This window comes from Hypanus sabinus, chromosome 10 (assembly GCF_030144855.1).
Source record: "Hypanus sabinus isolate sHypSab1 chromosome 10, sHypSab1.hap1, whole genome shotgun sequence".
In the NCBI taxonomy this organism is placed as follows: Eukaryota; Metazoa; Chordata; class Chondrichthyes; order Myliobatiformes; family Dasyatidae; genus Hypanus; species Hypanus sabinus.
Genome location: NC_082715.1, coordinates 106797218 through 106824835, shown reverse-complemented (window position 1 = coordinate 106824835; position 27618 = coordinate 106797218). Strand labels below are relative to the sequence as shown.

Here is a 27618-nt window from a genome sequence, read left to right as displayed (position 1 = left end):
GACTGAGATGCAAATCTCACACCCCAGTGAGTAACAGACACAAATCTCCCATACCAGTGACTGAGACACAAATCTCCCACCCCAGTGAGTGAGACACAAATCTCCCATCCCAGTGAGTAACAGACACAAATCTCCCATCCGAGTGACTGAGACACAAATCTCCCATCCCAGTGACTGAGACGCAAATCTCACATCCTAGTGAGTAACAGACACAAATCTCCCATCCCAGTGACTGAGACACAAATCTCCCATCCCAGTGACTGAGACACAAATCTCCCACCCCAGTGAGTGAGACACAAATCTCCCACCCCAGTGAGTGAGACACAAATCTCCCTGCCCAGTGAGTAACAGGCACAAATCTCCCATCCCAGTGACTGAGACACAAATCTCCCACCCCAGTGAGTGAGACACAAATCTCACATCCTAGTGAGTAACAGACACAAATCTCCCATCCCAGTGACTGAGACACAAATCTCCCACCCCAGTGAGTGAGACACAAATCTCACACTCCAGTGAGTAACAGACACAAATCTCCCACCCCAGTGACTGAGACACAAATCTCCCATCCCAGTCAGTGAGACACAAATCTCACATCCCAGTGAGTAACAGACACAAATCTCCCATCCCAGTGAGTGAGACACAAATCTCCCACCCCAGTGAGTAACAGACACAAATCTCCCATCCCAGTGAGTGAGACACAAATCTCCCACCCCAATGAATGAGACACAAATCTCCCACCCCAGTGACTGAGACACAAATCTCACACCCCAGTGAGTAACAGACACAAATCTCCCATCCCAGTGAGTAACAGACACAAAATTCACACCCCAATGAGTAACAGACACAAATCTCACATCCCAGTGAGTAACAGACACAAATCTCCCATCCCAGTGACTGAGACACAGATCTCCCTGCCCAGTTACTGAGACACAAATCTCCCACCCCAGTGAGTGAGACACAAATCTCCCATCCCAGTGAGTAACAGACACAAATCTCCCTGCCCAGTGACTGAGACACAAATCTCCCATCCCAGTGACTGAGACACAAATCTCCCATCCCAGTGACTGAGACACAAATCTCCCACCCCAGTGAGTAACAGACACAAATCTCCCACCCCAGTGACTGAGACACAAATCTCCCATCCCAGTGAGTGAGACACAAATCTCCCATCCCAGTGACTGAGACACAAATTTCCCACCCCAGAGAGTAACAGACACAAATCTCCCATCCCAGTGACTGAGGCACAAATCTCCCATCCCAGTGAGTGAGACACAAATCTCACATCCCAGTGAGTAACAGACACAAATCTCCCATCCCAGTGACTGAGACACAAATCTCCCATCCCAGTGACTGAGACACAAATCTCCCACCCCAGTGAGTGAGACACAAATCTCCCTGCCCAGTGAGTAACAGGCACAAATCTCCCATCCCAGTGACTGAGACACAAATCTCCCACCCCAGTGAGTGAGACACAAATCTCACATCCTAGTGAGTAACAGACACAAATCTCCCATCCCAGTGACTGACACAAATCTCCCACCCCAGTGAGTGAGACACAAATCTCACAGCCCAGTGAGTAACAGACACAAATCTCCCACCCCAGTGACTGAGACACAAATCTCCCATCCCAGTGAGTGAGACACAAATCTCACATCCCAGTGAGTAACAGACACAAATCTCCCATCCCAGTGAGTGAGACACAAATCTCCCACCCCAGTGAGTAACAGACACAAATCTCCCATCCCAGTGAGTGAGACACAAATCTCCCACCCCAATGAGTGAGACACAAATCTCCCACCCCAGTGACTGAGACACAAATCTCACACCCCAGTGAGTAACAGACACAAATCTCCCATCCCAGTGACTGAGACACAAATCTCCCACCCCAGAGAGTAACAGACACAAATCTCCCATCCCAGTGACTGAGACACATATCTCCCACCCCAGTGAGTGAGACACAAATCTCCCATCCCAGTGACTGAGACACAAATCTCATACCCCAGTGAGTAACAGACACAAATCTCCCATCCCAGTGACTGAGACACAAATCTCCCACCCCAGTGAGTAACAGACACAAATCTCCCATTCCAGTGACTGAGACACAAATCTCACATCCCAGTGAGTGAGACACAAATCTCACACCCCAGTGACTGAGACACAAATCTCACACCCTAGTGACTGAGACACAAATCTCCCATCCCAGTGACTGAGACACAAATCTCCCATCCCAGTGAGTGAGACACAAATCTCCCATCCCAGTGACTGAGACACAAATCTCACACCCCAGTGACTGAGACACAAATCTCCCACCCCAGTGACTGAGACACAAATCTCCCATCCCAGTGACTGAGACACAAATCTCCCACCCCAGAGAGTAACAGACACAAATCTCCCATCCCAGTGACTGAGACACAAATCTCCCATCCCAGTGACTGAGACACAAATCTCCCACCCCAGAGAGTAACAGACACAAATCTCCCATCCCAGTGACTGAGACACAAATCTCCCACCCCAGTGAGTAACAGACATAAATCTCCCATCCCAGTGACTGAGACACAAATCTCACACCCCAGTGAGTAACAGACACAAATCTCCCATCCCAGTGACTGAGACACAAATCTCCCATCCCAGTGACTGAGACACAAATCTCCCACCCCAGAGAGTAACAGACACAAATCTCCCATCCCAGTGACTGAGACACAAATCTCCCACCCCAGAGAGTAACAGACACAAATCTCCCATCCCAGTGACTGAGACACAAATCTCCCACCCCAGAGAGTAACAGACACAAATCTCCCATCCCAGTGACTGAGACACATATCTCCCACCCCAGTGAGTGAGACACAAATCTCCCATCCCAGTGACTGAGACACAAATCTCACACCCCAGTGAGTAACAGACACAAATCTCCCATCCCAGTGACTGAGACACAAATCTCACACCCCAGTGAGTGAGAGACACAAATCTCCCATTCCAGTGACTGAGACACAAATCTCCCACCCCAGTGAGTAACAGACATAAATCTCCCATCCCAGTGACTGAGACACAAATCTCACATCCCAGTGAGTGAGACACAAATCTCACACCCCAGTGACTGAGACACAAATCTCACACCCTAGTGACTGAGACACAAATCTCCCATCCCAGTGAGTGAGACACAAATCTCCCATCCCAGTGACTGAGACACAAATCTCACACCCCAGTGACTGAGACACAAATCTCCCACCCCAGTGAGTGAGACACAAATCTCTCTGCCCAGTGAGTAACAGACAAATCTCCCATCTCAGTGACTGAGACACAAATCTCCCACCCCAGTGAGTAACAGATACAAATCTCCCATCCCAGTGAGTGAGACACAAATCTCCCACCCCAGTGAGTAACAGACACAAATCTCCCATCCCAGTGACTGAGACACAAATCTCCCATCCCAGTGAGTAACAGACACAAATCTCACACCCAGTGAGTAACAGACACAAATCTCCCATTCCAGTAGCTGAGTCAGAAATCTCCCGTCCCAGTGAGTGACTGAGTCAGGAATCTCCCAGTCTGTGACTGTTATGTGAATCTCCCAGGCAGTGACTGATACACGAATCTCCCTGCCCAGTTACTGATATACAAATCTCCCAGCCCAGTTACTGATATACAAATCTCCCAGGCCAATGACTAATTTTGATGAACATTTGTCAGCGTACAAGGTGGCTCAGGATCCCTTTTGAATGGCCATGGGTACAGTATGACTAAATGTTGTCTTTCCACCTCACTCCATAGGCAGAGCCCTCACTGTCAGACAGTAAGAACATGACGACCACCAGCCAGCAGGAAGAGGCTGCTGTTGAATCCGTACCTGTGGTGAGTACACATCTCAGAGTGAGGGGTCATCCACATTCTAAGCCTGGCACCTGGTCATCTCATGTACTGGGCCCTATCAGAGAGTGCACAGTGGTGACTGTCTGTCTGTGTTGCACGGTCCGCGCTGTTGACTGGGGCATGTGTTACAATCCAGGACTGAGCTGAGGCCCTGCACTTTTGTTCCCAGGAGCTGGTGGATGTGGATGTAAAGTCAGGCGAAGCAGACTCTTGGGAGGCGTCCATGGAGCGGCTACTGCCTCTGGGGAAAATCACAAAGACAGAATCACAGCTGATTATGTCCCCCAGGTACGTAGGTACTGTGTTGCAAAGCAGACAGGCCTGTAATGCCTCTCTTACACATTCACCCTCACACACTTCTTTATTCGAGGAGACTGTAACTCCATCCCTGGTTCCTGTTCTCATTCATGTTCTCCGTTCTCATTCATGTTCTCCTTCCCATTCAGTAAGTCAGAAAGTAGACAGCTTCGAAGGCCCAGGAGCACCTCCCTGAGGGATCGACAGAACTCGAAGACACAAGGTGACAGAGCCAGCAGTTTCGACAGCGAGTGCTTATCTGACTCCAGATTCAACAACCAGGTTAATCTCCTTCATCCACTGCTTCCTGCTTCTTCACCTCATGTGAAGTGACAGACTTGTTGGGGGTACTGTACGTCAAACAGCTTGTTCTCAAGATTCTCTCCACGGTGACCCTGAACCTGGGCAGTGGGTGGGATAAATACACAGTGACATTGATCTGGGCCATCAGACAGTATGATACACCTTCAGTACTGCCCATCTAACAGTGTGTTACTCTCAGTTCTGCCCCTCCCACAGTGTGATGCTCCTTCAGTATTGCTCCTTGCACAATATGTCATACTGCCGCTCCCACAGTGTGACACTTCCTCCATACTGAATTTGGAATCCCTGTACCACTTCTGACACACTGGGTGGCACCTTTGGATGAAATGGAAGCCTACTTACACATTACTCCCTCTGTTCCCTTTTAGAAAGTGATTTAGCACCCAGTGTGAATTGCAATATGTATTATTCCAACATGTAATATTCTCTGGATTGTGAAGTGACAGAGGTGCAATGTCCTGGCTTTGTGTTGGCATGTGACAGCAATGATATGCACTGGCAGACAGGATCAAGACTACTAATGCAGGCAGAAGCAATTAGATCAAAATAATTAATGAACATATAATCAGTTGCCACCTTATTAAGTATAAGAGGTCTTCTGATACTGTCACCCATTCTCTTCAAGATTCAATGTGTTGTGCATTCTGAGATGCTCTTCTGCACACCACTATTATAACACTGTTATTTGAATTACTGTTGCCTGCCTGTCAGCTTGAACCACTTTGGCCATTCTCCTCTGATATTTCTCATTAAAAGGTGTTTTCACCCACAGAACTGCCGCTCACTGGATGGTTTTTTTTGTTTTGAACCACTCTCTAGAGACTGTTGTGCCTGAAAATCCCAGGGGATCAGCAACACCTGAGATACTCAAACTACCCCGTCTGGTGGCAGCAACTCAATGCATAAAACATGCAGATATAGTCAAGAGGTTTAGTTGCTGTTCAGATTAAACAAGAATGGGGAAGAAACGTGATCTATGTTCAGTGGTCATGGTGCTAGCACAGTGGGGATAAACTAGTGTATGGATGTCAGTGCTGGCACACTGCTCAGAAGCTCCTCACTGACTCACTGATGTCCCCCAGGAAGTCACGATCCAATTTGATTTTCATTTTTCCACTGTGTAGTATCAAAGAGTCATACAGCATTGGAACAGACCCTTTGCCCATGCTGACTGTGTTTCCCAGTGAAGAAGCTGCCTCTCTCACCTATGATCAATGCCTCGTTTTGGTGGCATCTCCCTGAAAAAAGACACACTGTCTATTACCTTCATGATCTTATATATCTTTATATAGTCACCTCTCAATCTTTTACATTCCTGGAAATAGTCTAAACAATCTCTCCTTGTAACTCAGATTTTCAAGTCCAGGCAACATCCAAGTGAATCTTTTCTGCCCTCTTCCAAGTTTAATTACATCTTTTCTCTGACAAGGGGATTGTACTCTAATTACGGCTTCACCAACATATTATGTAACTAAAACATATCCTCCCAATAACTTTCCTATACTCGGTGCCTTAACTGATGAAGACCAGTGTGCCAGATACCGTCTTCACCAGCTAGTCTACCTGTAACGACACTTTCAACGAGTCTCCACTCAGATTTTAGTGAGAATAAATAGTGATAATTTTCATCAGATTGTCCACCTTGAGTCCCCATAACACAGTAGGGAGCAGACAAGCACAGATGTCTCGTTGTTAATCTAGATGCAGGGGTTTGTGTGAGTAACTCAAGGAACTCTCCATAATGGTGGCCATGGTACCAGCAGGCTGCTGTGCCTACCCAGGAAAGGGTATGCCCTCCTTACCCAGTCTGGTCTTTCTGAGACACCAGAGTCACCAATATGGTTAATCCCACTGCCTTCAAGGGCTCAGAGACAAATGGGAGGATAATGCTGGCATTGTTAGTGTTTTAGCGGATGAAAAGAAGAGTAGAAACTGTTTTAGCCAGTGGTTATTGCCTCCAGGACTGACTGCTTCCCTCCTTCCTTAGGTCCCTCGTAAGTCTGTCTACGACCAGCTGAACCAGATCCTAGTCTCAGACGAGCAGCTTCCGGAGAGCATCATTCTGGTGAACACCACTGACTGGCAGGGGCAGGTGAGACAGGCAGATGGGCACAGCCAGACAGGACAATAGTCAGAGTCTGCTTCTGCTGAAGAACTGCTGAGAATAGACTGTTATTACAGTGAGAACAGTGGCTGCGGAATAGGATTCCCAGAAAGAGCAAGGGCATGGGGAGAGGGGGAGAGGACAAGGGGAGAGGGATCCTTGTCGGGATATCCTACAATCCCTCAGTCCCACAGATACCTACACTCACACCTACTTCTTGATCAGCCATATCCCTCACCCATTATCACATACACAGACCACAGTAGCCACACTCATCTCAGAACCAAAAAGGCATATAAACTCCACCCTATACACCCCAGCCACACCACACCAGAAACCAAGTCACCATACCCGATACACCTAATTCCATACCCCCCAACTCCACACACTTCAATCCCACCACATATTGGACACGAAACACCCCATCCACACAACTCACCCCATATATCCCTGAATACCACATTCCCCACCCCACACATACCACAACACTAAACACCTCACAGTACAAACCCCAGAACTGCACACACCTCACCCTAAAAACCCCACACCACACACCTCAGAACCCCACATACCCTACCCTACACATCACACACCCTCACTCCCTGACCCCCACTCCCTGTCAGGCTTCCACTCACTGTTAGACCTTCACTAAATTCCAGACACACTCACTCACTCCCAGACACCCTCACCCACTCCCGGACCCTCACCCACTCCCAGACCCCCACTCACTCCCGGACCCCCTCGCACTCCCGGACCCCCACTCACTCCTGGACCCTCACCCACTCCCAGACCCTCACTCACTCCCAGACCCCCACCCAGTCCCAGACCCTCACTCACTCCCGGACCCTCACTCACGCCCAGACCCTCACTCACTCCCAGACCCCCACTCACTCCCAGACCCCCACCCACTCCCAGACCCTCACTCACTCCCGGACCCTCACCCACTCCCGGACCCTCACTCACTCCCAGACCTCCACGCATCCCCACTTCCACTCACTCCCAGGCTCCACCCACTCCCAGACCCCCTTGCACTCCTGGACCCTCACTTACTCCCAGGCTCCACCCACTCCCAGACCCCCTCGCACTCCTGGACCCCCACTCACTCCCGGACCCTCACCCACTCCCAGACCCCCTCGCACTCCTGGACCCCCACTCACTCCTAGGCTCCACCCACTCCCAGACCCCCTCGCACTCCTGGACCCCCACTCACTCCCGGACCCTCACTCACTCCCGGACCCTCACTCACTCCCAGACCCCCACTCACTCCCGGACCCTCACCCACTCCCGGACCCTCACTCACTCCTGGACCCTCACTCACTCCCAGACCCCCACTCACTCCGGGACCCCCACTCACTCCCAGACCTCCATGCATCCCCACTTCCGCTCACTCCCAGGCTCCACCCACTCCCAGACCCCCTCGCACTCTCAGACCCTCACCGATTCCCAGACCTCCATGCATCCCCACTTCCACTCACTCCCAGGCTCCACCCACTCCCAGACTCCCTCACACTCCTGGACCCTCACTCACTCCCAGGCTCCACCCACTCCCAGACCCCCTCGCACTCCTGGACCCTCACTCACTCCCGGACCCTCACCCACTCCCAGACCCCCTCGCACTCCTGGACCCCCACTCACTCCCGGACCCTCACCCACTCCCAGACCCCCTCGCACTCCTGGACCCCCACTCACTCCTAGGCTCCACCCACTCCCAGACCCCCTCGCACTCCTGGACCCCCACTCACTCCCGGACCCTCACTCACTCCCAAACCCTCACCCACTCCCAGACCCCCACTCACTCCCAGACCCCCACTCACTCCCGGACCCTCACCCACTCCCGGACCCTCACTCACTCCCGGACCCTCACTCACTCCCAGACCCCCACTCACTCCGGGACCCCCACTCACTCCCAGACCTCCATGCATCCCCACTTCTGCTCACTCCCAGGCTCCACCCACTCCCAGACCCCCTCGCACTCTCAGACCCTCACCGATTCCCAGACCTCCACGCATCCCCACTTCCACTCACTCCCAGGCTCCACCCACTCCCAGACTCCCTCACACTCCTGGACCCTGACTCACTCCCAGGCTCCACCCACTCCCAGACCCCCTCGCACTCCTGGACCCTCACTCACTCCCGGACCCTCACCCACTCCCAGACCCCCTCGCACTCCTGGACCCCCACTCCCGGACCCTCACCCACTCCCAGACCCCCTCGCACTCTCAGACCCTCACCGATTCCCAGACCTCCACGCATCCCCACTTCCACTCACTCCCAGGCTCCACCCACTCCCAGACTCCCTCACACTCCTGGACCCTGACTCACTCCCAGGCTCCACCCACTCCCAGACCCCCTCGCACTCCTGGACCCCCACTCACTCCCGGACCCTCACCCACTCCCAGACCCCCTCGCACTCTCAGACCCTCACCGATTCCCAGACCTCCACGCATCCCCACTTCCACTCACTCCCAGGCTCCACCCACTCCCAGACTCCCTCACACTCCTGGACCCTGACTCACTCCCAGGCTCCACCCACTCCCAGACTCCCTCACACTCCTGGACCCTCACTCACTCCCAGGCTCCACCACTCCCAGACCCCCTCGCACTCCTGGACCCTCACTCACTCCCGGACCCTCACCCACTCCCAGACCCCCTCGCACTCCTGGACCCCCACTCACTCCCGGACCCTCACCCACTCCCAGACCCCCTCGCACTCTCAGACCCTCACCGATTCCCAGACCTCCACGCATCCCCACTTCCACTCACTCCCAGGCTCCACCCACTCCCAGACTCCCTCACACTCCTGGACCCTGACTCACTCCCAGGCTCCACCCACTCCCAGACTCCCTCACACTCCTGGACCCTCACTCACTCCCAGGCTCCACCCACTCCCAGACCCCCTCGCACTCCTGGACCCTCACTCACTCCCGGACCCTCACCCACTCCCAGACCCCCTCGCACTCCTGGACCCCCACTCACTCCCGGACCCTCACCCACTCCCAGACCCCCTCGCACTCTCAGACCCTCACCGATTCCCAGACCTCCACGCATCCCCACTTCCACTCACTCCCAGGCTCCACCCACTCCCAGACTCCCTCACACTCCTGGACCCTGACTCACTCCCAGGCTCCACCCACTCCCAGACCCCCTCGCACTCCTGGACCCTCACTCACTCCCAGACCCTCACCCTCTCCCAGACCCCCTCGCACTCCTGGACCCCAACTCACTCCCAGACCCCCTCACACTCCTGGACCCTCACTCACTCCCGGACCCCCACTCACTTGCAGACCTCCACTTACTCGTGTTTGACATGTACAGAAACCTTAGCACTTTGATCCGATGGTAGTGGCCCAGCGGTCTGCAGACCTTGTGCTGGGGTGGGCCTTTCTATCCAGTGAGGCGGGGGGGGGGGGGTCAGATGGTCAGATTCATTCTAAATATTGCGTGATTGTCTTTGATGCAATTTGGTAGGCAGTGTTCAGACATTGTTGGGTCACTGGAGTGGGGGGCTACTGTAGGCTGTGCTTCAGGGATGTGTTGCCTGGCTAACTGTACCCAGTACGTGATGTTTTCTTGCAGTACCTGTATGAGCGGCTGCAGGAGAGAAGCCAGCCCATGGTGTGTACCTGCTCCACAGCAGACATCCACGCAGCCTTCAACACCATTGTCACCCGGATACAGCGGTTGTACGTAACTGCAGGTCATGAAGTGGGGTGGGGCTGGTGGAAATATTTACTCACTGCTGATCCCTGCACATCGCTGGTTGTGGCCTTTCATACACAGGGCAGTAGTCATTAAGACACAAATCTTCACTTTCCTTTGGCCCCGGGCTGAAACTGGTTTTCTTAAAGTGGATGGATTGGAGTAGGGAAAGGTGAAAGATGTCTGCAAATGTTCCTGCTTGCTGATCCGTGCAGGATTTGAGAGTACAGCGAGGAACTTCACTCGGGTCATAGAGTCATTCAGCATGGAAACAGGCCTTTTGGCCCATAGCCCTCTAAACCTCTCATATCCATGGACTTATTTAGGAGGCTTTTAAGTGTTGCTAATGTGCCCACCTCAACCACTAGTTTTGCCAGCTCGTTCTGAATACACATCACCCTGTGTGTGAAGAAGCTACTCCTAACGTCCTCTTTAAATCACTCACCTCTGATCTTAAACCAATGCCTTCTTGTGTTATTTTCGCCCTTCATGATCTTTTTGACCGCTATCTGGTCATCCCTCGAACTCCTACATTCCAGAGAATACAGTCCTGGTCACTGCAGCTTTTCTTTGTTTCTCAGGCACCCAAGTCCAGGCAACTCCTTCTAGACTAATAACATACTTTCTATAACAGAGCACCCAAAATTGTAACAGAACTCTGTATGCAGCCTCACCAACACCTTGTATTACTGCAGCTCAACTTACCAACTTCTGTACTTAGTGTCCTGATGGATGAAGGCCAGCATCCAAATACTACCGTCACCTTCCTGGCTAGTCACTCTCAATAAGGCTGATGGGACAGCAATCATGGTCAAAGAGAGGAGAGTGAAGGGCGAGGGAGAGATGGAGAGGTGCTCCTCCCTGACATAATTAAACAGATTCTTCATGAACACAAACTGTGACCATTGGTTGTCATCTGTATTAAAAATTTTAATGATATTGTAAATATCATTAATAAGTTTGCGGATGAGAACAAAATTTGCATTGTGGATAGTGAAAGTTTTCTAAGATTACAACAGAATCTGGAAGTACTGGGGACGTGGGAGATAGAATTTAACTCAGACAAGTAAAGGTGATACATTTTGGGAAGTTAAACCAGGGTTCGACTCTCACAGTGAATGGCAGGATCTGGGGAGTGCTGTACCCAGCCACCTAGACATATAACTACATAGTTCCCTCAAGGTAGTGATTTAGGTGAATAGGGTAGTGAAGGAGGCGTTTGACTTGCTTGTCTTCATCGGTCAGGGCATTAAATATAGGAGTTGTACAAGATACTGCAGAGATTGCATCTGGAGTATTGTGTGCAGTTCTGTTCACTCAGCTATAGGAAGGACATCATTAAGCTGAAAAGTGAGCAGAACAGATTCACACGCTATTACTGGAATTAGAGGATGACTTATCAGGAGAGTCTGGTGGGCTTGTTTTTTCTGGAGTGAAGGAGGCTCAGGGGTGACCATATAGATGTTTATTAAAGTCATAAGATGGATGCTCACAGGGTAGGGGAGTCTAAAACTAGACGCAGAAGTTTAAGTTGAGAGGGGAAGGATTTAAAGCAAAGCTGAGGAGTAATATATTCACAGAAGGTGGTGAATATATGGAATGAGCTGCAGAGTCAGGTACAATTGCAATATTGAAAAGGTATTTGGACAGGTACATGGTGCTGATGTCTACTGGGGGTGGTCACTGTCCTGGGATGGCCAGTAAATGCTGGTGTCTAGTAGGTGTAGTCACTAGCCTAGGATAGTTATGTGGTGGTATGGCAGGCAGAATTTGCCAGAAACTAACTCTCACCTCTTGTTGCAGCTGTAACTGTAACTCCCAAATGCCTCCTCCAGTGAAGGTTGCCGTGGCTGGAGACCAGGGCTTCCTCAGCAACATCCTAAGGTTCTTCGTTGAACAGTTGGCGAACAAAACTCCGGACTGGCTGAACTACATCCGGTTCCTCATTGTCCCTCTGGGTAAGGATGTGGAAGCTGGCATGCAGCTCTTGGTGCTCTTCCTTGATGCCAGTGAATTAATGACTAAAGACAAATGAATATGCAGAGAATGGAGGAATATGGGCATGGTGTAGGCAGAAGAGACTGGTTTAGTAGGCTTTAAATTGCTAGTTTAATTATTTTAGCATGACATTGAGGGCTGATGGGCCTGTTGTGCTGTATTGTTCTGCAGTTTGTGTTCTGTCTACTGTCTGGTATCTACAGGATTCTGTGGACATGTACTCCAAGATTTGCTGTGTTCTCTATGTTACTTAATATCCAACCATTTATCATTTTGGTTGCATCTAATCATATTTGGTTGTTTGTGCTAATGTGATTAATAGAGTCATGGAGTCATAGAACACTACAGTGTGGAAACAGACTATTCAGCCCATGAACTCTTATGCTGCCTAGTCCCATTGTCCTGCATCCGGGCCACAACCCCCCACACCCCTCTCATCCACATCCCTATCCAAATTTATCTTAAGTGTTGAAATTGAACCTGCATGCATCACTTCCACTGGCAGCTTGTTCCACACTCTCACCACAGTGAGTAAAGAATTGCCTTCTCATGTTCCTCTAAAACATTTCATCCTTAACTCATGACTTCCAGTTCTAGTCTTACCTAACTAAAATGGAAAATGCATACTTGCATTAACCCTATATATATCCCTCATAAATTAACGAAACAGTTTTTTGATTACTTTTACTAACAAACACACTCACAGAGTTCCGGACCTACCCAGTGCACACTCTAATGGGCTGATAAAATCCCACTGGGTGTCACAGATACAGACCCCACTATAGGGATCTGGCTGGGGTATTGTAGTGCTGGTCATCCTGAGATAACCACCTCACCAGATTATACCTTTCCACAGAATTTCTCACTCTCTGTACATTTCTGACCAGCTTTTCATACACTGTTTTTTTCTTCCTCATTAATCTTTGGTTATTCATTGCTGCTTTTTATAATCTGCCATTCATGTTTGCAAAATCATGTACTTTTATTTAGGTTTGATACTGTTTTTAACATATTTTTATTCACCACAAATGGTAGGTCCTCTGTTTAGAGTTTTACTTTCTTGTTGTAATTTATCTATTTTGTATATTCTGAAAGATTATTTTAATTCACTACATCTTGAAGGTGAGGAATATAAAGAGTCAGAGCAGGTCAAAGAGTCAAAGCTTGCAAACAGGTCCTTTGACCCAGCTGATCCAATGTTAGGACCAGTTCCTTCATCTAGTATAAAGTGAAAAGTTACAGTCCCAACACTGAACCCTGTGGATCTCTGGGTTCACCGGCAACCATCCTGAAAAGGACTCCTTCTTCCCCAATCTCGGAGGATGAATTGCCTACTCTTATTTTTGCAGTTCTAATGAAGGGTCACAGACATAGAACACTGACTGTTCCTCACTCCACAGATGCTGCCTGACCTGCAGAGTATTTGAATAAGAATCAATCAGATTTATTATCACTAACATGTAGGATGTGAAATGTGTTGTTTTGTGGCAGCAGTACAGTGTAAAGACATATAATTACAATAAATTACAAAAATAATAGTGGAAGGCAAAAGGAATAACAGGGTAGTAAATTGAGACATAGAGCAATATAAAACGGATACTGGCCTTTTGCCCATCCCAGTCCATGATCCCCACCCAGCTCGTCCCAATTTTCTGCATTGGGCCCAAGTCCCTGGAAGCTCCACTCCTTCATGAACATAACCAAAGGCTTCTTAAATTATTCTCTTGTAGCTGCTGCAAACTCTTCCTCTGGAAGCTCTCACCCAAGCCCATGCAACCTCACCAACAACTTATACAACTGCAGCATATCTTCTCAAGTCCTATAGTCAGTGCCCTGACTGATGAATGTCAACACGCTAAATGCCTTTTTCACCTACCCTGCCTACCTTCAGCAAGCTCTGCACTTCTGCTCATGGGTCCTTCTGTTCTGTGGTGTTGCTTGTTGATTTTGAAACTATTTAAATTAGAGGAAATATACATTGTGAATATTCCATCACAGGCTTCCTCTTCCATCATGCACTTCCTATATCATCAGAGTATTTCTTTAAATCTGTTAAGCACCACAGTTTTCTATTTGACTTGCACTGAAAAAGAATCAACCAGTGTCAGGTTTATTATCACTAACTTATTTGATGTGACATGTATTGTTATTTGGCAGCAACACAATACATAAGAACATAAGAAATAGGAGCTATCTGCCCCATCGAGCCTGCTCCGCCATTCAATAAGGTCATGGCTGATCTGACCATGGACTCATCTCCACTTATATGACTTTTCCACGTAACCCTTAATTCCACTACTATGCAAAAATCTGTCTAACCTTGTCTTAAATATATTTACTGAGGGAGCCTTCACTTCTTCATTGGACAGAGAATTCCACAGATTCACCACTCCTTGGGAAAAGCAGTTTCTCCTGCACTCCATCCTAAATTTACTCCCCCAAATCTTGAGGCTATGTCCCCTTGTTCTAGTCTCACTTACCTGTGGAAACAACTTTCCTGCCTCTATCTTATCTATCACTTTAATAATTTTATATGTTTCTATAAGATTTCCTCTCATCCTTCTGAATTCCAGCGAGTAACTTTATGTCTCCTCTGCACCGCCTCCAAAGCCAGTATATCCTTCCTCAAGTATGGAGACCAGAACTGCACACAGTACTCCAGGTGCAACCTCACCAGTACCCTGTATAGTTGCAGCATAACCTCCCTGCTGTACCTGCAAACCAACCTTTTGTGATTCATGCACAAGCACTCCCAAGTCCCTCTGCACAGCTGCATGCTGCAATTTTTTACCATTTAAATAATAATCTGCTCTTTCATTTTTTCTTCCAAAGTGGATAACCTCGCATTTACCAACATTGTACTCCATTTGCCAAATCCTTGCCCATTCACTTAACCTATCCATATCTCACTACAGACTCTCCATATCCTCTGCATAATTTGTTTTTCTGCTCAATTTAGTGTCATCACCAGATTAGCTAACACAATACACTATCCCCTTTTCCAGATCGTTAATGTATATTGTGAACAGTTGAGGGTCCAGAACTGACCCCTGCAGCACACCACTCGCCACTGATTGCCAACCAGAGAAACATCTATGTATCCCAACTTGCTGCTTTCTATTTGTTATCTAATCATCTATCCATAACACAAAGTACACTGCAGATGCTGTGGTCAAATCAAGACGTACAAAAAAGCTGGATGAACTCAGCAGGTCGGGCAGCATCCATTGAAAGGAGCAGTCAACATTTCGGGTCGAGACCCTTCATCAGGACTAAAGAAGGAGGGGACAGGGGCCCTATAAAGAAGGTGGGGGGAGGGTGGAAAACCAGTCAGAGGAAAGATCAAGGGGTGGGGGAGGGGATAGGCAGGAGAGGTGAAGAAGGAATCTAAGGGGAAAGCACTATGTATTGTAGAAGAAGGCAGAGTCATGAGACGTGATAGGCAGCTAGAAGAGGAGGCAGAGTGAAGGTGGGATGGGGGAAGGGAGAGGGAGGGAATTACCAGAAGTTATTTAGTTTAAAGCCCTATCCACAGCCCTAGTTATGCCATTTGCCAGGATCCAGATCCCATCATAGTTCTGGTGGAGCCCATCCCAATGGAACCACTCCCTCCTTCCCCAAAACTGGTGCCAGTTTCCATGAATTCAAACCTACTTCTCCCACACTAATCCTTGAGCCACACATTTAACTCTCTAAACTTCTTAATCCTGTGCCAATTTGCATGTGGCTCAGGTAGCAATCCAGAGGTGACTACCTTTTTGGTTCTGCTTTTTAATTTAGTCCCTAGCTGCTCAAATTCCCTCAGCAGAACCTCTTTCCTCGTTCTACCTACATTGTTGATACCCACATGGACCATGACAACTGGATCTTTCCCTTCCCACTGTAAATTCCTCTTCAGGTTAGATAAGATAATACAAAGACATAAAAATTACAAAATAAATATAGTTCAAAAAATTTAACGAGGGTTCATGGACTATTCAGGACTCCGACAGTGGAGGAGAAGAAGCTGTTTTGATTCATTGAGTGTGGGTCTTCTCTGAAAGTAGTAATGAGAAGAGGGCATGTACCAGATGGTGAGGGTCCTTAGTGTGTTCCTGAGGCACTGTGTGTTGAAGAACCCTTGATGGTGGAAATTGTTGTGCCCGTGATGGAGCTGGCAGAGTCTGTAACCTTCTGCAGCCTCTTGTGATCCTGCGCGTTAGATCCTCCACACCAAGCTGTGATGCAAGCAGCCAGACTGCTCTTTATTGTACATCTATCGAAGCTTGCATGAGTTTCTATGACTTACCAAATCTCCTTAAACTCCTAACGAAGTAGAGCTACTGATGTTCCTTCTTCATGACGGTATGAAGGTGTTAGTCCCAGGATAAATCCTCTGAGATCTTACCCTGCTCCCTGTTTGGCTTACCTGTTTCATTACCTGATACTATGTCTTGTACTGCCACATTCTGAGTGCACACTGAGTACAGAATGTATCTGAGGAATTGTACCATCTGCTGCCCCAGGCAATGTTAGGTTAGTTGAGATCGCCAGTTACTGTAGTATTGTCATTTTTGGACCATATATTTGTTCTTCTGCCTGTCTCTGCCTGGGGATCTATAACACACTTCTTGCAAGGCTCATGCCTCTCTTTTGCTTTTTATTCCATTTGTTGATTTTCCTAGCAGTTTAAAAATAGAATATAGAACAGTATAGCCTGAGTTACTGAGAGAGGTGCCTGAGTTATGGAGAGGTAGGGCAGGCTAAGCCTTATTCCCTACAATGTATTAGTCTGAGGGTTGACCTTAAGGTGTATAAAATCATGAGGGACATGGACAGGGTGAATATACATTCTTTTTCCCAGGATAGGGGAACTGAAAACTAGGATTAAGGTGTAAGACACAAGACTTAAAAGAATATGAGGGGTAACTTCTTCATGCAGAGCGTGGTGCATATATGGAATGAGCTGCCCAAGGAACTGGTTGAGGCAGGTACAATAACAACATTTAAAAGTCATTTGGACAGGTACAGTGGCATGCAAAAGTGTGGGCACACCTGGTCAAAATTTCTGTTACTGTGAATATTTCAGTGAGTAGAAGATGAACTGATCTCCAAAAGTCAGAAAGTTAAAGATGAAACATTCTTTTCAACATTTTAAGCAAGATTAGTGTATTATTTTTGTTTTGTACAATTTTAGAATGAAAAAAAGAAAAGTAGCATCATGCAAAAGTTTGGGCACCCCAAGAGATTTGAGCTCTCAGATAACTTTCACCAAAGTCTCAGACCTGAATTAGCTTGTTAGGGCTATGGCTTGTTCACAGTCATTGTTAGGAAAGACCAGGTGATGCAAATTTCAAAGCTTTATAAATATCCTCAAACCTTGTCCCAACAATCAGCAGCCAGGGGCTCCTCTAAGCAGCTGCCTAGCACTCTGAAAATTAAAATAAATTTTAATTTTAATTTTATGCCCACAAAGCAGGAGAAGGCTATAAGAAGATAGCAAAGTGTTTTCAGGTAGCCGTTTCCTCAGTTCGTAGTGTAATTAAGAAATGGCAGTTAACAGGAATGATGGAGGTCAAGTTGAGGTCTGGAAGACCAGGAAAACTTTCCGAGAGAACTGCTCGTAGGATTGCTAGAAAGGCCAATCAAAACCCCCATTTGACTGCAAAATACCTTCAGGAAGATTTAGCAGACTCTGGAGTGGTGGTGCACTGTTCTACTGTGCAGTGACACCTGCACAAATATGACCTTCATGGAAGAGTCATCAGAAGAAAACCTTTAAAATGTTTCCTGCGTCCTCACCACAAAATTTAGTGTCAGAAGTTTGCAAAGGAACGTCTAAACAAGCCTGATGCATTTTGGAAATAAGTCCTGTGGACTGATGAAGTTAAAATAGAACTTTTTGGCCGCAATGAGCAAAGGTATGTTTGGAGAATAAAGGGTGCAGAATTTCATGAAAAAAATACCTCTCCAACTGTTAAGCATGGGGATGAATTGATCATGCTTTGGGCTTGTGTTGCAACCAGTGGCACAGGGAACATTTCACTGGTAGAGAGAAGAATGAATTCAATTAAATACCAGCAAATTCTGGAAGCAAACATCACACCGTCTGTAAAAAAGCTGAAGATGAAAAGAGGAGAGCTTCTACAACAGGATAATAATCCTAAACACACCTCAAAATCCACAATGGACTACCTCAAGAGGCGCAAGCTAAAGGTTTTGCCATGGCCTTCACAGTCCCCTGACCTAAATATCATCAAAAATCTGTGGATAGACCTCAAAAGAGCAGTGCATGCAAGACAGCCCAAGAATCTCACAGAACTAGAAGCTTTTTGCAAGGAAGAATGGGTGAAAATCCCCCAGACAAGAATTGACTCTTAGCTGTCTACAGAAAGCATTTACAAGCTGTGATACTTGCTAAAGGGGATGTTACTAAGTACTGACCATGCAGGGTGCCCAAACTTCTGCTTTGGGCCTTTTTCCTTTTTTGTTATTTTGAAACTGTAAAAGATGGAAATAAAAAGGTTATCTTGCTTAAAACATTAAAGAAATGTGTCGTCATTAACTTTATGACTTTTGGAAATCAGGTCATCTTTTACTTGTGTAGCTATTCACAGTAACAGAAATTTTGACCAAGGGTGCCCAAACTTTTGCATGCCACTACACATGGAAAAGGAACAGTTTAGATAGGTATTTGCCAAAAAACACAGGCAAATGGAATTAGATGGACATCTTGGTCAGCATGGACCAGTTAGGCCAAATGGTCTGCATCCATGCTGAATGGCTCTATGATAAAGTAGAGAAACAAGCTCTTTGGTCAGTATGTCTGTATCGATCCTAATGCTAACACATTCTTGCCATAGAGGGAGTACAGAGAAGGTTCACCAGATTGATTCCTGGGATGGCAGGGCTTTCATATGAAGAAAGACTGGATCAACCAGGCTTATACTCACTGGAATTTGAAAGATTGAGGGGGGATCTTATTGAAACGTATAAAATTCTAAAGGGATTGGACAGGCTAGATGCAGTAAGATTGTTTCCGATGTTGGGGAAGTCCAGAATGAGGGGTCACAGTTTAAGGATAAAGGGGAAGCCTTTTAGGACCGAGATGAGGAAAAACTTCTTTACACAGAGAGTGGTGAATCTGTGGAATTCTCTGCCACAGGAAACAGTTGAGGCCAGTTCATTGGCTATATTTAAGAGGAAGTTAGATATGGCCCTTGTAGCTAAAAGGATTGGGGGTATGGAGAAAAAGCAGGTACAGGGTTCTGAGTTGGATGATCAGCCATGATCATACTGAAAGGCGGTGCAGGCTCAAAGGGCCGAATGGCCTACCCCTGCACCTATTTTCTATGTTTCTAATCCCATTAGTCCTTATCCTTCCATTCCCTGCCTATTCATGTGCCTGTCTATGTGCCTCTTAGACATTGTTATCATATCTGCAACCATCACCTCCCCGACAGTGCATTCCAGGTACCTAGTACTGTCTGTTTAAAAACAAAACATGCCTCACTGACCTCCTTTAAGCTTACCCTTCTCATCTTAAATGTATGTCCCATAGCATTTTACATTTCTACTCGGGGACAAAGGCTTTGACCATCTATCCAATCTCTTCCTTGCATATTTTTATGAATTTCAATCAAGCTTCTTCCCAGCCTCTGATGCTCCAGAGTAAACAATCCAAGTTTGTCGAACCTCTCTTCATAGTTTATACTTTCAAATGCAGCCGACATCCTGGTAAACCTCTTTTGCATCCTCTCCAAATCTTCCATGTCTTTCCAATACAACACCCAGATCTGCACACTATACTACAAGTGCGGTGTACCTAATGTTTTATATAATATGACTTGCCATTGTTTGTACTCAGCACCCCAACTGATGAAAGCATGATGCTGCATGCCTTCTTTAGCACCCTTTCTCCCTGTGATGTCACTTTTAGGGAGCTTTGAACTTGTACCCTGAAATTCCTCTGAATATCAATGTTCCTAATGGTCCTGCCATTTACTGTATTGATCTCCCAAGATGCAACAGTTCACACTTAAGCTCCATCTGCCACTCTCTGCCCACATTTCCAACTGGTCTATAATGTGTTGCAGGCTTTGGCAACTTTCCTCACTATCTATAGCTCATCCAGTTTTTGCATTGTCTGCAAACTTACTAACCAGCTCATCAGTATTTTAATCCAAATCATTTATAGATCACAACCAATAGACATCCCAACACTGAAACCTGTGAAACACCACTGATCGTAGACTTCCCGTCAGAGAAAGACCCTTCCACCTTCTGTGGTCAAGCCAATTTTGAACCAATTTAAGTCCAGAGGGAGTTTATCCATGTTCACAGCCATAAATGTCCTTTAATCAATGTTAATGCACCTTCAGTTTTATTCTACTCTCTATCTCATCAGAATGCTCCATAACATGGGAGCTGTCAGTACTGCCCAGTTTTCAGCTACATTTTGATTAAAACCACTCTCTGTACTCCCACTTGTCTTTCTATGCCACCTTTCTCTCAGGGGCCTGAATTAACTGTAATCATTAGACACAGGTAAGCTCCCTTGCTTGCCCTGTCATACATCCCATTCTGTCTGGGAATATTGTCAGTATCCACAGCCTTTCTTCAATAGTTCTGTGATGATTTCCCCTGAATTCCCATCCTTCATTTCTAGTCTGTAACTCCTTCCTGCTCCATAACCACTCAACATTCCTTGCTTCCAATTCTGCCCTCATTTAGTCACTGCTCCACTGCCGTTGGTGTCCATAGTTGCAGAGGCTCGAGCTCTGGGATTTCTTCCCTAAATCTACACCCCTCTAGCCCTCATGTATTATGTGCACCTTAAACCAAGATCTTGGTCACCTTCCCTAACATAGGAGAAGGTTGGTTAGAAGCAGAAGAGGGGATGCAGTTGGTATAATCTGAGAGTTGTGGGAGAAAAATGTGTGTCGGGAGATCTGAGTGGCTGGTTCATGAGTTAAATGAAGTAAACATATGGATGCAGCAAACTGGAGCACGATGTGCAGAGATCTTGCTGTGACCGTGGGCTTTAGTGAACCCACAGTGTGCTCTGTATGCTGGTTTAGTAGCTGTACCCAAAGAAGAATGTATTTGATCATTCTGGAGTTTCACACAGGTATGTTCCCTGTGTTCCCCACTGAGACTACCGTTGCTTCCGAACAGAAACAGAACTGTCTTGTCCACAGGCTCCCATCCACTGGCCAAGTACCTGGCATCAGTTGACAACAAATACAACAGCTCCTTCATGGACTCTGCCTGGAGGGACCTCTTCAGCAAGACGGAGCCGCCCACCGCAGGTATCTTTTTATACACTCTAGCAAAGCCCAACAATCTCCCAGCTTTAGTAGCCTGATATTAATTATCAGCCACAAACTGCCACCATTAACCTCCTACAATTAGTCACCTACCATTAACCATTCTCTATTAGCATCCTACCATTAACTGCTCCCCATTAACTGGTCATTAATTGTTCACCATTAACCACTCACCTTTAACAGCCTATTGACTGTCAGCCGTTAACTAACCAGAATTAGCAGCCCACCATTGCCACTCAACATTAGCCACCCATCATTATTCACTCAACATTATCCACCATTACCATTCAACACTATCCATTCACCATTAACCAACCATTAAACAGTCAACACTATCCACCCACCATTAACCACTCATTAACCTCTCAATATTAGCCACCTATCATTACCCACTCAACATTAACCACCCACCGTTACCACTCAACATTAACCACCCACCAGTAACTATACATCATTAACTGCCAGCCGTTAACTGCCCACCATTAACTGTCCCTAGGGTGTTTGCTGGAGCATTTGAGAGAGCAGTAAGGTGCCGTTGATATGGATGTATTCCAGTATGTCAATCAGATGTTTTAGAATAATCTGGTGCTTTCAGTGCTGAGATTGGGTTTTTAATCCAGGTGTATATAAATCTAAACATTAAATACAGAGTGATATGGATGAATTCAGACCGATCTCTCTGGATAGTGATGGAGTCATGTAGCATAGAAACAGGCCCTTAGACTTACTAGTCCATGCAAAGCACGGTGCCATCTAAGCTAATCCTACTTGTCTGCATTTGGTTCATATCTCTTTAAACCTTTCCTATCCAGCTGCCTGCCCAAGTATCTTTTAAATGCTATTAAAATTACCTGCATCAACCACTTCCTCTGACAGCTCGTTTCATACACTGACCACTATCTGGATAAAAAAGTTGCCTCTCAGTTTCTTGTTAAATCTCTCATTTCACTGTAAACCTTTATCCTCTGATTCCTGATTCTCCAATCCTGGGGGAAAGACTGCACATTTGCCCTACCTGTCTCCCTCATGATTTCACACACTTATATAAGATAACCCCTCATTTTTCTAAGCTCTATTGAAAAAATGCTTCAACCTGCTCAACCTCTCTCCATCATTCAGTCCTTCAAGTCCTTATAAATCTCTCCTGCACTCTTCCAGGCTTAATAGTATTTTTCCTATAGCAGGGTGACCAAAACTAAACACAGTATTCCAAATGTAGCCTCACCAAAATCTTATACAACTGCAACATAATGCTTCAAATTCTATACTCAATGGCCTGACTAGATAGTAATCCAGTGGAATAACCACATAGCATTGGAGAAAAGGTTGACCCACATTGGACAGTGGGAGGAGGTTGTAACCTATGGTGTATCAGCTTGTCCCATCCCCATTGCTGATCTGTTCTGAAGCCTTACCTCCCTGGTACCAGGGACTAGCTCCTCACGTGACCCATTATAACTCAAGTCCCAGTCTCAGAGGTAGGACCTTCTCCCATTTAAGTCTGAGATAAGCATTTATTCTGTCTACAGGTCTTTGGAATTCCTTGGCCCAGAAGCTGTTGAGAATGAATCCTTGAATATATCCAAAGCTGAGATTGATTCTTCATCAGATAGATTCTTCATCAAAGGTTATGGGGAGAGGGTGGGAAAGTGAACTCACAACAAATCCAGTTGAGGTGTAGCAGCCCTGAGGGCTGAATAGTTCACTGTTTGTCCTACTTCTGGCCCGTGAACCCCTATAAGGATTTTCTATGTTTTGATGAAACCAGTTGTCAAGATTTCTAACATTTAGTGAATCGAATCCTGATCTGTCCAGTCTCTCCTCTGAGCATTTTGCCTCATATTTTTCTGGCTGTAGCCACACGTGTAAGGGTACTTCTGTGTCCCTTTGAACATCAATACCACCCAGAATCTCACCACGTAACATATAATCTGCTCTTCTGTTAAGTGGACGGCCTCACAATTTCCCTCATTATTCTCATCCTCCCTGTACTCACAACTGAAACTTGTTTCTATCAATGGACATCTGGTTCCATGAGGCATATTATTGACATGGATTGTGAACAGCTGATCCCAGTGATACTGCATTTGTCACAGCATGACAACTTGAGAAGGCTCTGTTCATTTCCACTCTCTGCCTCTCCAATAACGAGTTCACTGTGCACCACCCCCACAGTACACCACCCTCTCCTTGTTGACGTACTTCTTGTCATAGTCACAGAACAACTCAGTCTAACCAGTCCATACCAATCACATTGTTTACCCAGCTAGTCCTACATTCCATTGTTTAGCCCATATCCTTCTAAGTCCTCCCTTGCATGTACCCATCCAAGTGCTTCTTACATGATGCTGTTCTAGCTGCCTCAGCTACTTCCTGTGACAGCTCATTCCATAGTCTCACTAGCCTCTGCATGAAAAAGTTTCTCCTCACATCCCTTTGAAATCTTTCCCTCCCACCCAAAATCTATGCCCCATAATTTTGGACTCCTCTACTCTGGGGAAAAAACTGTTACTGTCCACTTGATCTGCACCTCTCATAATTTTAAACACTTCTATAAGGCCACTCCTCATTTTCCTATGCCCGAAGGAATAAAGACCTAGTCTGGTCAGTCTTTCTCTCTCTAGTCCTGGCAAACATCCTCATAAAACACATCCTCCTTTATCATTAACCTTTTATAAATTCAAATGTATAACTTCCTTAGCTCCCACTTCTCTGTTCTACTGGTCACATTTGGAAAGACTTACAGCAGATTAATTTTTCTTGGCAGTGCTGCCTCAGATGCTGAGCTTCAGTCCTGACAATCCGCTAAAGCACAAAGCCCACAGGGGGAGTGAAAATTATTTCCTTCAGGCTGGAAGTAACAGGGAGCAGAGGGTGGAGACTTGATGATCTGGGGCTACTGGGAATGTGACAGCACTTGCATGAACTATATCCTTTGTTTACACTCTGCTGCTCTCCACAGAGACTTTTGATATCATCAGTCGCATCATGCAGTATGTGTCTGGAGCCAATGTCTCCCACCAGCTCCCCATTTCAGAAGCCATGCTGACCTACAAACAGAAGAGGTGAGTGTGCAACCATGCCAGTATCTGCTGCCCTGTAGTGCCTGGAATCACCACATAGATGGTCCTGCTTCCTGATCTACCGGCTACACATCCTAACCCCTAATGAAGGATCCAGCGGGAGATTCATCTCCCATTTGTTGCAGACACTTGACCCTCCTGACCCGATGTTCCTTCCAGTGAGTGTGCTTGTTGAGTTCTCTCCACATCCCTTTGCTGCTGTTGTAGACTGTCTTCTGTAATATATTGCACAGGGTTGTTGGATTACACTGGTAAAGAGTTTCCTCGTAAAGACAACACTCCTCCCGATTTGTGGCTACTAGTATTAAATATCTTAATTGGCTGGTACTGTACCAGAGGTTGGGAGGATCCACAGTTTGTGTTATATTGTTGATGTGGACTTTCTGAGCTGAAAGACCTGCTTCTGTGCTGTTTCAACTCTTGTTTCAATGGTTGTTGTCTGAGCCATTGTTTGTCTTAACTCAGTGAAAGCCCCTGAGAAGCACTGCCATTGCAGGACCACTGCTTCTGTTTAATTCCAGCGAATGAGCTACAGTACCTCTGTGAACCACTGCAGTCCTTCTGGTGAAGGCACTCTCATATTGTTGGTGTGGAGAGAGTTCCAGGGTTTGGATGCAGTGACAGTGAAGGAACAATGTAGAATTACAACCTGAAGAATTTTACTGTTGAAGTAAAATGGGTTTCCACTAATTTCTCAAAATCCCATACAGCAAATGGGATAAAACCACAGATATCAGCCTGACAACACTGAAATCAGACAGGTAACATTGATATCAGACTGTCGATGCTGATACCAGACTGTCGACGCCGATATCAGACTCACGACGCCGATATCAGACTGTCGACGCCGATATCAGACTGACGACGCCGATATCAGACTGACGCCGCGGATGTTAGACTGTTGACACCGATATCAGACTGTTGACGCCGATACCAGACTGACGACGCCGACATCAGACTGTCTTTTCTTTCTTTTTCAATCTTTTTATTAAATTTCATATATAAAAAAAATTAACACAAAATAATGAATAGATTACAGATTCAATAGACTTGAGATTACATTAGTAATAGGATAATAATATCCTATTAAAACATCCATCAACAAAAGGTACATAAATCAATCAAGTCTATATAAATATATATGAAAAACAAAAATAATCGTCGAAAGAAGAAAAAAAAATTGAAATTATATATGAGAAAAAATATATAATGAAAAAAAATACTAAACTAAAACTAACATGGGCAATAATAGCACTTTATAAATATATAAAGGTGTCAAGAAAAACTCCAGAACTCCATACCTGAACAAGTATAAGTAGAGAAAAGGATCTGAAATAAGCCAAATTAATTCATATGAAAGTGTCGAATAAATGGTCCCCAGGTTTCTTCAAATTTAATTGAAGAATCAAAGATAGTGCTTCTGATTTTTTCCAAACTCAGATAAGAAATAGTTTGGGAGAACCACTGAAATGTAGTAGGAGGATTTACTTCTTTCCAGTTTTGTAATATAGACCTTCTGGCAATTAATGTTACAAAAGCAATCATTCGTCTGATTGAAGGGGAAAGCTGATTGCCATCTTCATTTGGTATACCGAAAATTGCAGTAATAAAATGGGGTTGTAAATCGATATTCCGTACTGAGGAAATGACATCAAAAATGTCCTTCCAATAATTATGTAAAGTGGGACATGTCCAAAACATGTGAGTCAATGAAGCCACTTCTAAGTGACATCTGTCACATTGAGGATTAATATGCGAATAAAATCGGGCAAGTTTATCTTTAGACATATAAGCTCTATGTACAATTTTAAATTGTATTAAAGCATGTTTAGCACAAATAGAGGAGGAATTAACCATTTGTAAAATTTTTTCCCATTTATCTGTTGATATATTACATCGAAGTTCTTTTTCCCATTCTTGTCTAATTCTATCCGATATTTCTGGCTGTATCTTCATAATCATGTTATAAATAAAAGCTACTAATCCCTTCTGACAAGGATTAAAAGTAAAAATCAAATCTGAAAAATCCGATGGAGTTGAATTAGGAAAAGATGGAAGAATTTTATGTAAGAAATTTCTAATTTGTAAGTATCTAAAAAAATTAGATTTAGGTAATTCAAATTTGTTGGATAGTTGATCAAAAGACATCAAAGTACCTTCAAAAAAAAGATCACGAAAACATTTTATACCTTTCCTTTTCCATATACTAAAAGCTTGATCTGTCAATGAAGGTTTAAAAAAAAAATTACATAAAATAGGGCTGTCCAGAGCAAAGTTTTTCAGATTAAAGAATTTGCGAAATTGAAACCAAATTCGTAGTGTATGTTTAACAACAGGGTTAGATATCTGTTTATTGAATTTGGCTAAATCAATAGGAAGAAAAGAACCAAGAACGGAAAATATAGAATATCCCTTAACCTCACTACATTCCAAATTTACCCACTGTGGGCACACAGGTGAATCCAAATCTAGTTTCCAGTACATTAGGTTACGAATATTATTCGCCCAATAATAAAATCTAAAGTTAGGTAAAGCTAGACCACCATCTTTTTTAGACTTTTGTAATTGCCTTTTGCTTAACCTAGGATTTTTATTTTGCCAAACAAATGAGGAAATCTTTGAATCAATATTATCAAAAAAAGATTTAGGAATAAAAATTGGTAAAGCTTGGAATAAATATAAAAATTTCGGTAAAATCATCATATTAATAGCATTAATCCGACCAACTAATGATAAAAATAAGGGAGACCATCTAGTAGTAAGTTGCTGAATTTGATGAAGCATAGGTAAAAAATTCAGTCCAAATAAATCTTTATATTTCTTGGTGATTTTTATACCTAAATAGATAAAGTTATCAGTAACAACTTTAAATGGCATCCTATCACTCAATAAAGTTTGCGCATTTAAAGGGAATAACTCACTCTTATCTAAGTTTAAC

At 45.5% G+C, this 27618-nt stretch overlaps 1 protein-coding gene across 8 annotated transcripts in view; it reads left to right on the top strand.

Moving 5' to 3' along the window:
- Positions 1-27618, top strand: part of zmp:0000000755 (phosphofurin acidic cluster sorting protein 1) — a 271437-nt gene that overhangs the window by 198202 nt on the left and 45617 nt on the right. For 7 of the 8 annotated variants that reach the window (XM_059982538.1, XM_059982535.1, XM_059982542.1 and 4 more), the window contains 8 exons: positions 3769-3849; positions 4037-4155; positions 4314-4446; positions 6476-6580; positions 10169-10275; positions 12095-12249; positions 21469-21579; positions 24560-24662. In XM_059982538.1, the coding sequence (XP_059838521.1) occupies positions 3769-3849; positions 4037-4155; positions 4314-4446; positions 6476-6580; positions 10169-10275; positions 12095-12249; positions 21469-21579; positions 24560-24662 (914 nt within the window). The remainder of the gene's footprint in view (positions 1-3768; positions 3850-4036; positions 4156-4313; positions 4447-6475; positions 6581-10168; positions 10276-12094; positions 12250-21468; positions 21580-24559; positions 24663-27618) is intronic. The other variant, XM_059982536.1, reaches the window with a different exon arrangement.